Source organism: Ailuropoda melanoleuca, chromosome 14 (genome assembly GCF_002007445.2).
Source record: "Ailuropoda melanoleuca isolate Jingjing chromosome 14, ASM200744v2, whole genome shotgun sequence".
Classification (NCBI taxonomy): Eukaryota; Metazoa; Chordata; class Mammalia; order Carnivora; family Ursidae; genus Ailuropoda; species Ailuropoda melanoleuca.
The window spans coordinates 69,763,029-69,777,531 of NC_048231.1; the positions used below are offsets into that span (position 1 = coordinate 69,763,029).

Sequence of the window (14,503 nt, forward strand, 5' to 3'; positions counted from 1 at the left end):
TTAATTTTTCGGGACACCTGGATAGCTCTGTCGGTTGAGCGTCCGCCTTTAGCTCAGGTCATGATCTCAGAGTCCTGGGATCGAGCCCCACATTGGACCTCCTGCTCACCTGAGAGCCTGCCTCTCGCTCTCTCTCTGCCTGCCGCTCCCCCTGCTTGTCCTCACATGTTCTCTCTCTTGACAAATAAAGACATAAAATCTTTTTTTAAAAATTTAGTTTTTCTTTGAAAAAAATAAAACACATATAAATATATTTCCTTGTTTTTTATTTTGGACAATGCATTCGTGGTACATCACTTGTATAGCCACACATCACCAAAATGGTACCATTTGTTAAATGCAATATTTAAATAGAAATGTGTTACCTAATAGAACATGAATAATTCATTTATTTCTTTCAACAGGCGTTACAAAGGTAGATTATGGAGATATATCATCAAGACTTGGTCTAAGACACAAACTACAATGCAAACCTTTCTCTTGGTATCTAGAGAATATTTATCCTGATTCTCAGATTCCACGTCACTATTTCTCTTTGGGAGAGGTAAAATACTTATAGTCTATGTGGTTATTTATGTTCTCATTCATCAAAAACAATAGAGGTTAAACATCCAACAAGGGAATCCCTTCATATTAAAATTACATAACCTCAAGTGTGAGAAAGTTCTTGTCAGTTAACACCATCTGCCTCCTAACTTGAAATATTGCTAATTTTTCATCGTGTTATAGTTTATTAAAATAAGAATGCTCCACCCCTAACCTTTCAGTGTTGGACTGTTGTTTCAGTATTTTAGTGTCTTCAGCAGACTTCTTATTTTAACAAACTGAACCATTTAGTTGAAAGCATATATTCCTAAAGATAATGTCCTGGTGTTAATTAACCTGAATGAAAGAAGTAAAGTTAAAAGACCATATATAATATAAATCATAGCAGCAGATGATATTTGTGGACAAGGCCACAAGTAGGACCCATCCCAGGTTTGAATCCTCCTGACACTTAGGAAAAGTAACCCCCACTGCATAGGAGGCCGTCACTTCTTCAGTCTTCCCGTGCATTCAACAAATATTTGAATGTCTGCTATGTGGTAGATACTATTTTACATACAAGGAATAGAGCAATGAATAAAGTCTCTGCTCTTGCGAGTCTCACAGTCTGTGGAGGAAGCCAGGTTTTTAAAGTACACAGTATAGTGGGCAGTACTAAGGGCAAAGGAGAATGAGAATGGCTGGCAGGCTTGAGTATTGCTGTTTATGTTGGGGCAGTTGAAAAAGTCCCCCCTTTGGAGTTTTGATTTTTGAGCAGAGATTTAAAGTAGTGAATGAGCAAGCCATATGAACTGCTGGGGAAAGAGCATTCCGGGCACAGAGAAAAACAAGTACAAAGACCCTAAGACAAGAGTATACTTATCACGTTCCAGAAACAACAGAGGCCAGTTGTCTGGAACGGGGTGAACAGGGGTGGGGAGGGTAGTAGAAGATGAGGTCAAGACATACCGAGGGTCAAATAACATAGAGCTGGTAGGCCACAGTAAGCACATTGGGTTTTATTCTGAGGAGAACGGGAAGCCAGAGAGAGACAAGGAAACCTTCACTGGGAAAAGATCAGATTACTACATTGGGCAACACTATGTGCAGACAAGAGTAGAGCTGGAGTATTGGTGAAAGGAAAGGGTAGTAAAGGACTGTGTTAAGATTTTCACCTGAGAAACTTGGACAGGGAAGTTGACATTATCAAGATGGGAAGGCTTGTGGAGGGGGTGCAGGGGCATTCAGCTGTGCAGTTTGGGACTTGTTAAATTGGATCCAGGTAAAGATACAGGGTAGGTCATTGCATTTACAAATGTGCAGTCTGGATGAGAGATTGGGGATGGAGATCTAAAGTTAGGGTTTATCAATATATAGGTAGGTTTTAAAACAAAACTGCATGAGATCACCTTGGGAAGAGCAAGTGTAGATGGAGGAGAGCGGGGAGGACTGAGGACCAAGCCATAGGAAACTCCACAATTTAGAATTTATGAAATGAGAGGGAATTAGCCAAAAAGATTTAGAAAGAGTGACCACTGAAATAGGAGAACCCAGAGAGTGGTGTCCCAGAGACTAAGTGAAGGATGTGTTTCAGGAAGGAGGAAGTGGTTGGCTGTTGAGTAAGACTAGTACAGAGAACTGGCTATTGGACTGGCAAGGGAGAAGTTGTCTGTGGGCTCCATCTCCGACCCCAAAAGGGTTCCCATGAAGATTGGTAGGGACAAAATCCCTGACGGCTTCAGGGAAGAAGAGGTATTAGAGATATGAGTGTGGCAAGTCTTGCAAGAAATTCTGTTGTGAAGGAGAGCAGAGAAATTGTTGGTAGCTGAAGGGGAATATGGAGTTAAAGGAGGGGGTTTTTTGTTTGCTTGAAAAGAGCTGTTGGTTGTAGGAGTCTGTTTAGTAGATGGTCATGGTGGGAAGGGATGAGAAGGATGGCATCCATTGAAATAAGAAGGAGGGTGGAGGGAATGGGGACAACTGTTAAGGTCAGTTGTTGATTTGAGGGTAGAAGCAAGTAGTTTGTGGTGGAAGTATGAGGAAGCTCTTCTCTGATTCTTCTGTTTCGTTATTGAACAGAAGATCATCAGTTGAAAATGAAGAGAGGGTAGTGATGTTGGGGATGTGGGGAACGAGGAAGAGATGTAGAGTAGAGTAGGGTGTTGGAGAGCAAGTTCATCACACAGGGGAGCCCAGTGACTGACAGTGGTGAGTTGGAGTGAAACCATTCAGCCCATGCCAGGGGGAGCACAGGCTACTACTGTTTGCCCTTAGTTGTTACTGAGGCTACTTCAGGTTTGACTTGAGCACCTCTGAACTTTGTTGTGATTTAAGAAATTCATCCTGAAACAGATGAGGAGTATGCTGAGTTTCTTGCTTCATTAATAAGACTGTTTCCTTTGCCATAGCTTCATTCCAGTCAAGGAAGGCCCAGATTGGGGCATGTACCATGGGAAGATTTATAGCAGTTGCTCCTAAAACTTGCCCCCCCCCTTTTTTTAATTTAAATTTTACTTAGTTAACCTACAGTGCACTATTGGTTTCTGGAGTAGAATTCAGTGATTCATCACTTACATATAACACCCAGTGCTCATCATAACAAGCGCCCTCTTTAATACCCATCACCCATTTAGCCCATCCCTCTGCCCACCTTCCCCCCATCAATCCTCAGTTTGTTCTCTTCGTTATTGTTAAGAGTCTCTTATGGTTTGTTTCCCTCTCCTCACCCCTTCCCATAGGTTCATCTCTTTCGTTTCTTAAATTCCACATATGAATGAGATCCTATGGTATTTGTCTTTCTCTGACTTATTTCACTGAGCATAATAAACTTTGTCCACACCCTCGCCAATACCTGTTTCTTGTGTTGTTAATTTTAGCCATTCTGACAGGTGTGAGGTGGTTTTGATTTTTTTTTCCCTGATGATGAGTGATGTTGGGCATCTTTTCATGTGTCTGTTAGCCATTTGGATGTCTTCTTTGGAAAAGTGTCTATTCATGTTTTCTGCCCATTTCTTTCTTTTTTTTTTTTTTAAAGATTTTATTTATTTATTCGACAGAGATAGAGACAGCGAGAGAGGGGACACAAGCAGGGGGAGTGGGAGAGGAAGAAGCAGGCTCACAGCAGAGGAGCCTGATGTGGGGTTTGATCCCATAACGCCGGGATCACGCCCTGAGCCGAAGGCAGGTACCTAACCGCTGTACCACCCAGGCGCCCCTCTGCCCATTTCTTAACTGGATTATTTGTTTTTTGGGTGTTGAATTGGATAAGTTCTTTATAGATTTTTGGATACTAACCCTTTATCAGATATGTCATTTGCAAATAACTTCTCTCATCCCATAGGCTACCTTTTAGTTGTGTTGATTGTTTCCTTCGCTATGCAGAAGATTTTTATATTGATGAAGTCCCAATAGTTCATTTTTGCTTTTGTTTCCCTTCCCTCTGGAGATGTGTCTAGTAAAAAGTTGCTACAACCAAAGTCAGAGAGGTTTCTGCCTGTGTTCTCCTCTAGGATTTTGATGGTTTCCTACCTCATGTTTAGCTCTTTCATCCATTTTGTATTTGTTTTTGTGTATGGTGTAAGAAAGTGGTCCAGTTTCATTCTTGTGCATGTGGCTGTCCAGTTTTCCTGACACCATTTGTTGAAGAGACTGTCTTTTCCACTGGATATTCTTTCCTGCTTTGTCGAAGATTAGTTGACCATATAGTTGTGAGTATAACTTGCCTTTAGAATAGAGAATGAGTTGTTTTTTTCTCTTGAACTGACCCAATTTTGGATAACACCTAGGCATTGTTCACTGGGCCAGAATACAGGTGTATTACAAAGAGCCACTTGTCTAACCCACGGTAGATGATTGCCAAGGCAAGTTTGTTCTTTACCTGCCTCTTGCCAGCTGGCTTTCTATAAAAGGAACAGATTTTACCGTCCGTGGCCTGCTTGTCACTGCCTTTTTAATGAAGCAGATGGTCTTAAGCTTGTTTGCCCTTAGTATGAGTAGATTAAAGCTCTAACTTCTAGGGCTGGGGTCGCTCTTAAGCACCCATCCTTGTGCAGCTGGGGCTCTCATGCTGGGATCATAGCTCCACCTGCATGAGCTTTATTGTGCTGAAAACTGGAATTTAGACTTTGGGGGATCTTTTGTCATACTTCAAAGGGTCCAGAGAAGCCTGAAGTCATAGGATTTTAGAGTAGAAAGGGGAATGAGAGGTATGAATTTAGTCTCTGCCTTCACTACGTCTGACTCTCATAGCTCCTGTAGGTCCTGGAACTGAGTAAATGTGTTTCATTGTGATGTCTAATAACTGTTAACTGAGGAGATAGATACTCTAAAAAACAACCACAGAAAACAAGTCAGACCTTTTGACCACTTAGCCAGTCTATGGACTAACCAATGGCTTCTCTAGGCAGATCTAATAACCCTAAGATTGAGTGAGCATAAACTCTGTGTCAGGTGCTGGTCTGAGTGCTTTACAAACATAAACTCATTTTATCCTCTTCTCAACACTGAGATATAGGTGCTGTTATCCCCACTTGACAGTAAGTAAATTGAGGCATATGTAAATGGTTTAAACAATATTCTCGGGTCACAGCCACAAAGTAGAAGAGACAGAATTTGAACATAGGCAGTATGGCTTGAGAGCTTTTGCTCCTAACCATTAATACCCAACTCTTTCTCATATCCGACCAATATTTCTCTTAATGGCAGAGAGGGGAAAAAGTGGATCCAGATTCCATTATACTAGATTCTAAAAATCCTTTAATTGCCTAGGTGGTTCCACCTAGTGGAGGTACCAAGATTCTGGAGGAGACTGAGCAAAAACTAAGAAACCTAGGCTCTAGGTTCCTGCCTGTTTCCCAGGAATGAGTGTGTTCACAGTTTTTTTTTCAACTTCCAAGGTCTAAACTAATATTGTAGTGATAGCTGTGTACACCAAGTTGTTACTTCAGAAAGTGGTTGAAGAGTTGCTGAATGTGTGGGTAAGGAGGAAAACCTGACAGTTATCATGGACCTACACGTGTCAGTTTCTGTTAGGCTTCTGTAGGTGTTCGCTCATTAAGCGCTCTCAGCAAACCTGAGAGATTGGTACGCCTGTTACACAGATGAGAAACTGAGGTTCTTACAGCCAGCTTTCCCAGTTACTGTGTTCTAAAGAATGCTGAGGTTTGATGTCCCCCAAAGTGCTCGATTAGAAAGGTAGGGGAGGAGGGAGTAGATTTTGTGGCCAGAGATGTTTGGGAAATGCTGCTTTTTATATCTTACGTCCTTCTCTACCACCACTCCCCACCCCTACCAAGAGTCACAGTATAGTAAACAGCTTTGAGAAGTCCTTCAGCAAAGAAACCTATTTAAATATGTTTAACCTGGTAATTTTTAGACACATTTGATCACAAAACCCCTGTATAGTGGCACATGTGTCAACACTTGGCTGGATAATTGTGTTCAGATCGTGGTCCTGGGAATCACTGTCTTAGAGTGCTAACCAGTCACAGTCTCGTGGCTAGTAATGCTAGAGTAGGGAGAGAAGCCCACGTCTGCATGTCCCCATACCCTAAGCTTTCACCCCTGCCCACCTGCCTCCACATACCTCAGAAGTGCAGCCCTTTCCCCCCGACCACCATAGTTCAGACGTTGCTGTGATCCAAGTAGAAAGCTTCCTATTTCCTCACCCGTTAGCATTCTCACATTTGTACATGGTGCTTGTGACTGTTTGGGTTTGGCTCATTGGCAAGCCTGGCTCTGTAAGGAAAGATATGTTATTCAGACATAAACAAATCCTATTAAAAGGGCCTTTCGCCTGCTAACTTTGCCCCTTGAAATTATTTAGATCCCCTAAGATTTTTACTAATTCCAGAGAGTATGAACCGAACATGGGCACTTCCATGTGCCTTTCACAGAGGGCTGAGGATATAACTTGGCTTTATTAATGTGTGTGCATATTGTTTCCATCATTGACAAGTAGTCCCTCTCAAACTGTGGAAGACTATCCTGTGTGTCGGCATCTAGTCCTGCACAACCAGTGTGGTAGCTGCTTGCCACATGTGGCTATATTTAAATGAACTAAAATTCAATAAAATTTGAAAGTCAGTTCCTCAGTCACACTAGCCACATATTTAGTGCTCAATAGCAAGAAGTAAAAGAAAAAAATATAATAAAGTACTCATTAGCCACACATGGTTAGTAGCTACCATATTGGATGGCATAAGTATAGAACGCTTCCATCATCTCAACTTCTTCTGTCTGTATGCCCTCTGTAATCATCTTTACTCTCAAATAATTTAGGTACATCCTAGAACAACTTTCATAGGGAAGTACTGTGTCAGATTTCCAAACCATCCCGTTAGTAGTTACTTTCCTGCTGGGTTAAGGAGAACATCAGGATCATACTTACGGTCAGGAGTATCTATTCCAATGATGACAAGCTCCCTTGTTTTCCTCTGTGAAGTCTTTTAGTTTAAGGGTCCCTAATAATTTAGAATCTCAATTGTCATTAGACATCCTGATGATTACCAGATATCTTACCCAACAGGAGGACATCTCGTTTCTCTTTCCAAGACAGTCGTCAAGGTGGAACTTGGAATGTGAGGAAACTAGAAGGAATCGGTAGTGCAACAAGGCCACTGAGCATTCTATCGTCAGTCCACACTGTGTATATGTTTGCAGTAGAAAGTTTAGATTGACTTTAATGTGCATATGTATCTGTTTGTGTGTTTGTCTAGTTTACCTCTAACTTCTGTTTTCATTATTGTCCCATAGATAAGAAATGTGGAAACAAATCAGTGTCTAGATAACATGGCTAGAAAAGAGAATGAAAAAGTTGGAATTTTTAACTGTCATGGTATGGGAGGTAACCAGGTAAGTCTTTTAGTTAAGCTTTAAAAGGAATAATTTTTGGATTTGTTTTAATCTTCTGCCCCTTTTATCTCATTATGTCATTCAGGAAGTATTTTCCTACCTATAAAGAGACAATAATAAAGACCTTTTAGGAGAAGGGAGCTTTCAATTTAATGATTATTTTTAAATGAAACATTTGTAAAAGGCCCCTTTGTGAGAACTGTATTTACATTGCTGTGCATGAGATTAACTTTGCCCTTTTTAGTCAAACAGATGACAGCCCTTGACAATACAGTCAGTATATACAGAGAGCTTAAGGTCATTTTTTCTTTGTGCAAAATTAGTGGTAGCTTTTCTGAGTCATTTATTCTCCTAATACTACATTAATCAAGTTAAAAAATCACGTATCTTGAGATACTTGGGTGGTGTTTTTTTTTTTGCCAGACTATTGGCTGGTTTCTTTTACTGTTAAAGCTTATGTGTGTGCATCTTTTTCAGGTTTTCTCCTATACTGCCAACAAAGAAATTAGAACAGATGACCTTTGCTTGGATGTCTCCAAACTTAATGGCCCAGTCACAATGCTCAAATGCCACCACCTAAAAGGCAACCAGCTTTGGGAGTATGACCCAGTGGTAAGTTATTCAGCTGCATGTCGGAATGAAATTAGGTGTGTTTTGTAGCTAGAAGAATGAATTCTTTATAGTGAAAAGAATGAATTCTTGTACAGTTTTAATATGGATCAAATTGTTCTTACACTCTAAAAAGGGACAGATGGGATAAACCACCTAAGTAATATAAATATGTTGTAATCTCCCCAGTAATTGACCTTGCCTCCAGTCCCTGGTCCTTGTTGTCACTATAGCCACTCTTCCCTCTGTCTGTCCTCAAGCTCTATTGTCTAGCATGGGAGAAATGGAGCCAGGAGTAGGCTGTTTAAATGGCTGAATTAAACACTTAAGTAAAAAGGTGAGCTTTAAATAATGAAATTCTCTGGCTCATGATGATTTTTCTGTGACATATAACAAAACTTTTTATCTTTGCTCTGGAACCTCACCCGCTCACCACGCACTGTATGTTGTACTCACACAGGGGTGCATAAAAGATCAGAGCATCCCCAGTAAGTCTCTGTCCTGTGCCTTTATCTGGCTAACCTCCCAATTTGTGCTTTTGCTTTATAGTTCTGGAACTGGCACCAGAATCTTCAGTAGGTCTTTCTCTGGTTCTTTTCCTCTGCACATGCATTCATTCTGTCTTTCATGTTAGGAAAGACTTCTCTTCCGACTTGGCTTTCTGCATTCCACCGTGTGTTATATGACAGCAAGTGAGTGGCTGACATTCATGCCTCTGGTTGTCCAGCTTTAGCTCTTGCCTGACACTACAGAAACAGCTCCTGGATGCAAAGCCAGGACCGTTCCTGTCTCTTCTCCCCTAACTTATTAGCATTTACTGTTGCGAAACAGATGAGATTGTAAAATTTGTCTGTTTGGATTACTCTGCTTCTTCATTCTGCCTCTCCCATGGAGATGTGCAAAGTCCTGACTTTGCCTGTCTTTTCTGCCTGTACTATGTCTTATGCAAACCCTGGTCTACTTTCGTCATCAGCCCGGCAGTTCCTGGAACATACCCTGTACTTTCGCACCTACACTGAAGATCATACAGTTCCCTCTGCCTCCAGCAAATCCTACTCCTTGAGGGCCCAGCTTTGATATCACTTTCCTGAATCCCAGCCAGAAATCAGCTCCCTCTCTTCCAGTTATAATCTTCTCTGACCCCTGTCATGCTGAACTGCTTTGTACTTGTTTCTCTACCAGTCTCTTCTCCACTATTAGCTCCTCAAGGGTAGAGACTGTGCTTTGTAACTCCCGGGTCTCCCTTAAACTGTGGTAAAAGTAATATTAAATAGAACAGTTCAGTTAATGACTATTAGAAATGGCCTGTACACCTGTTCTGGGGTTTTTCATGGGCGCATGCTGCTGCCCCAAGCACTACAGGGTGTATAGCATCTCTGACTTCAGACACTAAATGCCAACAGCACCCCACGGTTATTAAAAATGAGGGGCACCTGGGTGGTTCAGTCATTTAAGTGTCCAACTCTTGATTGCTGCTCGGGTTATGATCTCAGAGTTGTGAGATCGAGCCCTGCAGCAGGCTCTGAGCTTATCGGGGAGTCTGCTTGTGATCCTCTCCCTCTGCCCCTCCTCGCCAGCTCCTACTCTCTCTAAAATAAATCTTTAAAAAAAAAAATTCCACAAGCCTCCCAATGGTATGTTCAATGAAAAGTGACAGTATATTAATGAGGAAACAAAAAACCTGTTTAGAGTAGCACGAACAAATGGGTGCTTACTCTTCTTCATAAGTCTGAAGGCTTCTGGGGTAGAGATTCATTGGCACAGTGCCGTCAGGGATAATTTTGCTGCACATTCCTCCCCTTTTGGTTGTGGCCACAGGTGGCTGCTGCTGAAGAAGAGGGGACATCGTACTACCCTAGGTTTTGCCAGAGCTTTTCTTAGACCCCCCTCTGCAGACTCCGCTGTGTCTTAAGGGCCAGAACTTCATCCCATCGTGACACTCCCTCCCCCAGCTGAAAGGGAGGCTGGTTAAACAGGCGTTGGGTTTCCAGTCTCTGGTGTGATGGAGACAGGAAGTGGGAATGGCTATTGGTAGCCTGTGTATGATCCGCACAGTGCACCACACCTGTTACTCCAGATGTAGATGAAGGAGCAGATGAAGGTAGAAATTGAAGGAGCTAGAGTGGGTTTAGGGGATTTAGAAAGAACCAGTTATGAGTGTTAAGTTTTAAACTTTGGAGCCCTTTGCACAGTCTTCGCAGAGATAAAATTTTAGTTCGCAGGCTGGGTTCTATCACAGGCAAACTCGGAGACTAAGTTTAGTGTTCATGGTGTTTATTAGAGAGCAGCCTTTGAACACCTGGGAAAAGGAGAAGACAGTTGGGCAAAGGTAGGAGTCACACCACGATGCAGCTCCCCCAGACTCAGCCAGCTGCATAGGGAGCTCAGGGACAGCCTGTCAGCGTTGTCCTGCATCCACCAGTCAGAAACACAGCAAGCTGGAGAAATAGAAAGAAAATAAGTTACAAATATTTTAAATTTATTTAAGTAATATCTACACTCAATATGGGGCTCAAACTCATGACCCTGAGATCAAGAGTCACATGCTGTCTGGAGCCAGCCGGTTGCCCCTTTGTAAACCTATAAATCAATCATGACATCGTAGGTTCCAGAGGAACCCTAAAAATAAAACCTAGGGCCTTGTTTTATACGTGTAGAGACATTGAAGCCCAGAGTGGAACGTACCCAGGGTCACAGAGCAGCTAAAATGATCTGTGTCTCAGACAATGCTGGAACTCTAGATCTAGGATTCTTGCACAGTACCATACCATCTTTGATTGAATTTGTATTTTCTGAAATCTTTGTCTTATATTTGATATTGCATACAGTTTAGGACACCAGGTTCTTGTGCTTTGATGCTTGTAGCTGTCCTTTCTACAATAAAATGCAGATTTTGACCCAGTTATAGCTAGAGATTAGGGGCAAGGGCCACCAAAATGATCTTTTCTAGGTTACAAGTAGACTGTAGGCAATGATAATTACAGCTTTTATCCTCTGCTGCATTAGTTACAGCTCTCTCTCTCTCACTGGTTTATTCAGTTGCCTTCATTAAGGTTTTTCTGTCTGGAGACTAGTGCTGACTGGTCCTCTTCTGAGTACAGTTACCACAGTCCCCATGAAAATGACATGTTCCAGATAAAAGAATTACATTAAAATAGAGGGATGAGTAAGAGTCAGATGAATGTGTATTAGTAAACAGTTCACGTTTCCTTATAGTTGTATACGTTTACAGGATAATGCTTAATTCACATCCCTCCCTGGCTGCTTTGAGTAACAGACACATGAACTGACCTACGCTTATCACTCATAACACTCCTCTGTCCTGACGCTTTGAAATTGCTCTAAAAATCAAGTCTGTAGCGCAGACAAGTACACAGAAAATTATATAGCTGCATCTCTCACCCATTTTTTAAGGGCTACTTTATCAATCTTGCGATATCTTAAGCTTTTGAGTCTTCAGAAGAACCTGAGTTTCTAAGGACTTGAGGTTTGGAATCACAGAATTAATTTGAAGCAATTTTGAAATAGCTTTTTGAAAATAGGTTGAGGATCCCAAATTAGGAACCACTAATCTGTTTTGTTTTTTTTTTTTTTAGGAAGCTGAAGCACAAAAAGTGAAATTTCTCACAGTGTTCTAGAGCTTGTGCAGAATTGGGACTTAGCATTTTGGTCACTGTACTTCAAGTTCAGTGTAACCGACCATACCCCAGTGCCTTTCTCCCTCCCACATAGCTCTTACAGCAGTCTTTATGTAGACACTTTTTCTACAGAGCAGTTTCATGCTCACCAGAAATGATGGTTGAGATGTGTGATTTTTTTCATGTTAACGGTTCTTTTCTGTCACTTTCAGAAATTAACCCTGCAGCATGTGAACAGTAATCAGTGCCTGGATAAAGCCACAGAAGAGGATAGCCAGGTGCCCAGCATAAGAGACTGCAATGGAAGCCGCTCCCAGCAGTGGCTTCTTCGAAATGTCACCCTTCCAGAAATATTCTGAGACCAAATTTACAAAAAAAAAAAAAGAAAGAAAGAAAAGGAAAAAAGAAAAAAAAAAAAAAAAGGATTGACTGGGCTACCTCAGCATACATTTCTGCCACATTCTTAAGTAGCAAAAAAGGAAAAGTGCTTTCCTCCTGCGGGGATGTAAGGTTTATCAGCCATTAAAACTTAGACTCCTCTCGCTTTTCACTAGCTGTGAACCAGCCTTCTTGTCCGAGGACGTGAAACTACATAGTAGCGAGACTGTGCACACCGATGTTTACAAGATGGAAAGTGTCTTTCATCCAGAATCATGGTAAAGAATATTCAGACAATGAAGCAATCAACAAAACATGCTTTCCGGAGCTGCACCTTGTATGGTTTGCTTGCACATCGGTAACTGCTGCTGAATGTGCTGTCATAAGAGATTTCCAAGATTTTTTTTCTGATTAGAACTGGTAACCAGTATATTAAATATTGATATAAAAATAAGTGAAAAAGAACTGGAACCAGTTTCAGAATCATGAAGACATTTTTACAATTTAAGAAGAAACTATATTAAACAGGGTTTAAAGGAAATTAAAACTATGAGAAGTACAATTTGTTATAGTATAGTATCAAATTTCTATATAGATTTTATACCTCAGTGGGGAAAAATAACTGATTCCAATGACATTCATTTTCATCTGTGATAGTCATGGATGCTTTTTTTTTTCCTTGGGGTGCTGAAATTGAGCTGAAAAAAAAAAAGGCTCTTTGAACGTAGTTTTAATTGCTTCAGTTTTTTTATTTGGTTTATGGGCTGTTGGAATTGTACTTTTTAATTGCCTTCAAAGAATGAAGATTTAAAATGTCTGGTCTCACTGAACATGTTAGATCTCTCAGTTGCTCTTGGGTCAACTGGCTTATAGACTTTCACACACAAATTTCTTATTAGATTTTGAACTTCTTAACTTGATTCAGCTGGTAATGCTTACTACCCAAGATTCATACTACTGTACTACAGATTTATTTTCACAGCAATAAATCTTCAGTTCTTTATGATTCCACTCAACAAAAGGCCTGCAGAAGGGATTATTTGGATATTTGGAGAGGATACATGGATGGTTTTTTGGAAAACTTTTTTCACTCCATACTCTCATGTGCTTTATTGTCAAGTGCATATTTAGATTAGGTTCTTGAATTGTAATGATTTTTTTAATAAAATTTGACTGAAAATGTTGGACATCGTTTTAATGAGTTAACCAAAGAAGTGCAGTTACTGTTGCATAGTGGTACTGCATTTCTTCCCTAAATTCCATTTAGGTTAAATCCATTTTCTTTTTTTCTGATTTTTAATACCACAAAATAACTTCAGAATCAATTAAAAGTTGAGTAAACAGTTTTAATTTCACAAATCTCGTGACATTTTTCCTGATAATATAAGGCAGTCCATTGGCAAAAGTGTGTGTCTTTTCCTTCTTATTTGTAAGATTGACATTCTTTTCTTTGATCATCAGAGACTCTCACTGCAGGCAGTGCTGTTTCTTGTGCCTACGAATGTTTCTGAAAGTTATATCACTAATGCTACTTGCGAAGGTGAGTTTATGGGAAGTTTCTCATCTTCTGTTCAAGTTAATGAGTATCAAGAATATCAAGCACGTGTGGATGCTTCAGGCTGAGACTGTAGTACAGAAGGCATGAATTCTGTCCCCAGGAAATTTGCAGTGAAACAGGTGCTGGGTGGGTTTGTTGTTTTTTCCCTACTCCATGAGCTCTGTTAATTCTGTCTTCAGTAGGCCTAATGTTTGAATAAACCAGATGTCTAATAAATTATTTTCATGCTCAGAATTTTCAGGTTTTTGTACTCTAGTATAGCTTGGTCTTATTTCTTACTGTAAGAAAGCTTAATAGCAATGTGATTTAAGGTTTTGTTTTGTTTTTAAGAGGGGAATGTGAGTGATTTCATTCATGGGTACTTTTAGAACCTGATGGATAATCCCATTGCCTTTATTTTTCTAATTAAAGAATTCCTAAGTACTTTGAAAATACAAAATATTCCTGAATAGTTGTGCCTTACATTGATTTTATTTGAAGTTAAAATGGATTCCTAGTCATTATGTCCATTTGTAGATCAGGCAATATGCTAACCACTCTGTTATACGTCAAACTGGGAAGAAAAGAATCAGAAAGAAAGCCAGGGATGAAAAGAGGGATTATTAGATCAGTGAAGAATTTATAAATGTGCCAAGGATAATCTGAATCTCTCAAATATATTCACCTTATTCCAATCCCAATCCATTTTAATGTCTTTCTGTTATAATTGGCATTCTGAAAAAATAGTACTTTGGTCACCATCCTGCAAATGAAGGGCAGCAGGTAGGCCATATTCTCATTTCCCTATTCTACATTTAGCTGAAAACTAGAAGTGCTTCTGTAAGGGTCTGGTGCTCTCCCCATCTTTCAAGAAGTACAGCAAGTGCAAATTGAACTCCAGAATTATATGTTTTTTAAAGAAAAAAGAAAATCAGAAGGTACTGTTTCTGAGGCAATAACTGGG

The 14,503-nt window shown here is 40.4% G+C and overlaps 1 protein-coding gene across 1 annotated transcript in view; it reads left to right on the forward strand.

Annotated features, from left to right (window-relative positions):
• The window catches only part of GALNT1 (polypeptide N-acetylgalactosaminyltransferase 1), an 85,710-nt gene extending 71,470 nt beyond the window's left edge, over positions 1-14,240 (forward strand). Inside the window, exons 10-13 of the mRNA XM_034643160.1 lie at positions 405-544; positions 7,279-7,377; positions 7,855-7,989; positions 11,837-14,240. Coding sequence (XP_034499051.1) covers positions 405-544; positions 7,279-7,377; positions 7,855-7,989; positions 11,837-11,983 — 521 coding nt within the window. The 3' untranslated portion in view covers positions 11,984-14,240. The remainder of the gene's footprint in view (positions 1-404; positions 545-7,278; positions 7,378-7,854; positions 7,990-11,836) is intronic.
• The last annotated feature ends 263 nt before the right edge of the window (positions 14,241-14,503 follow it).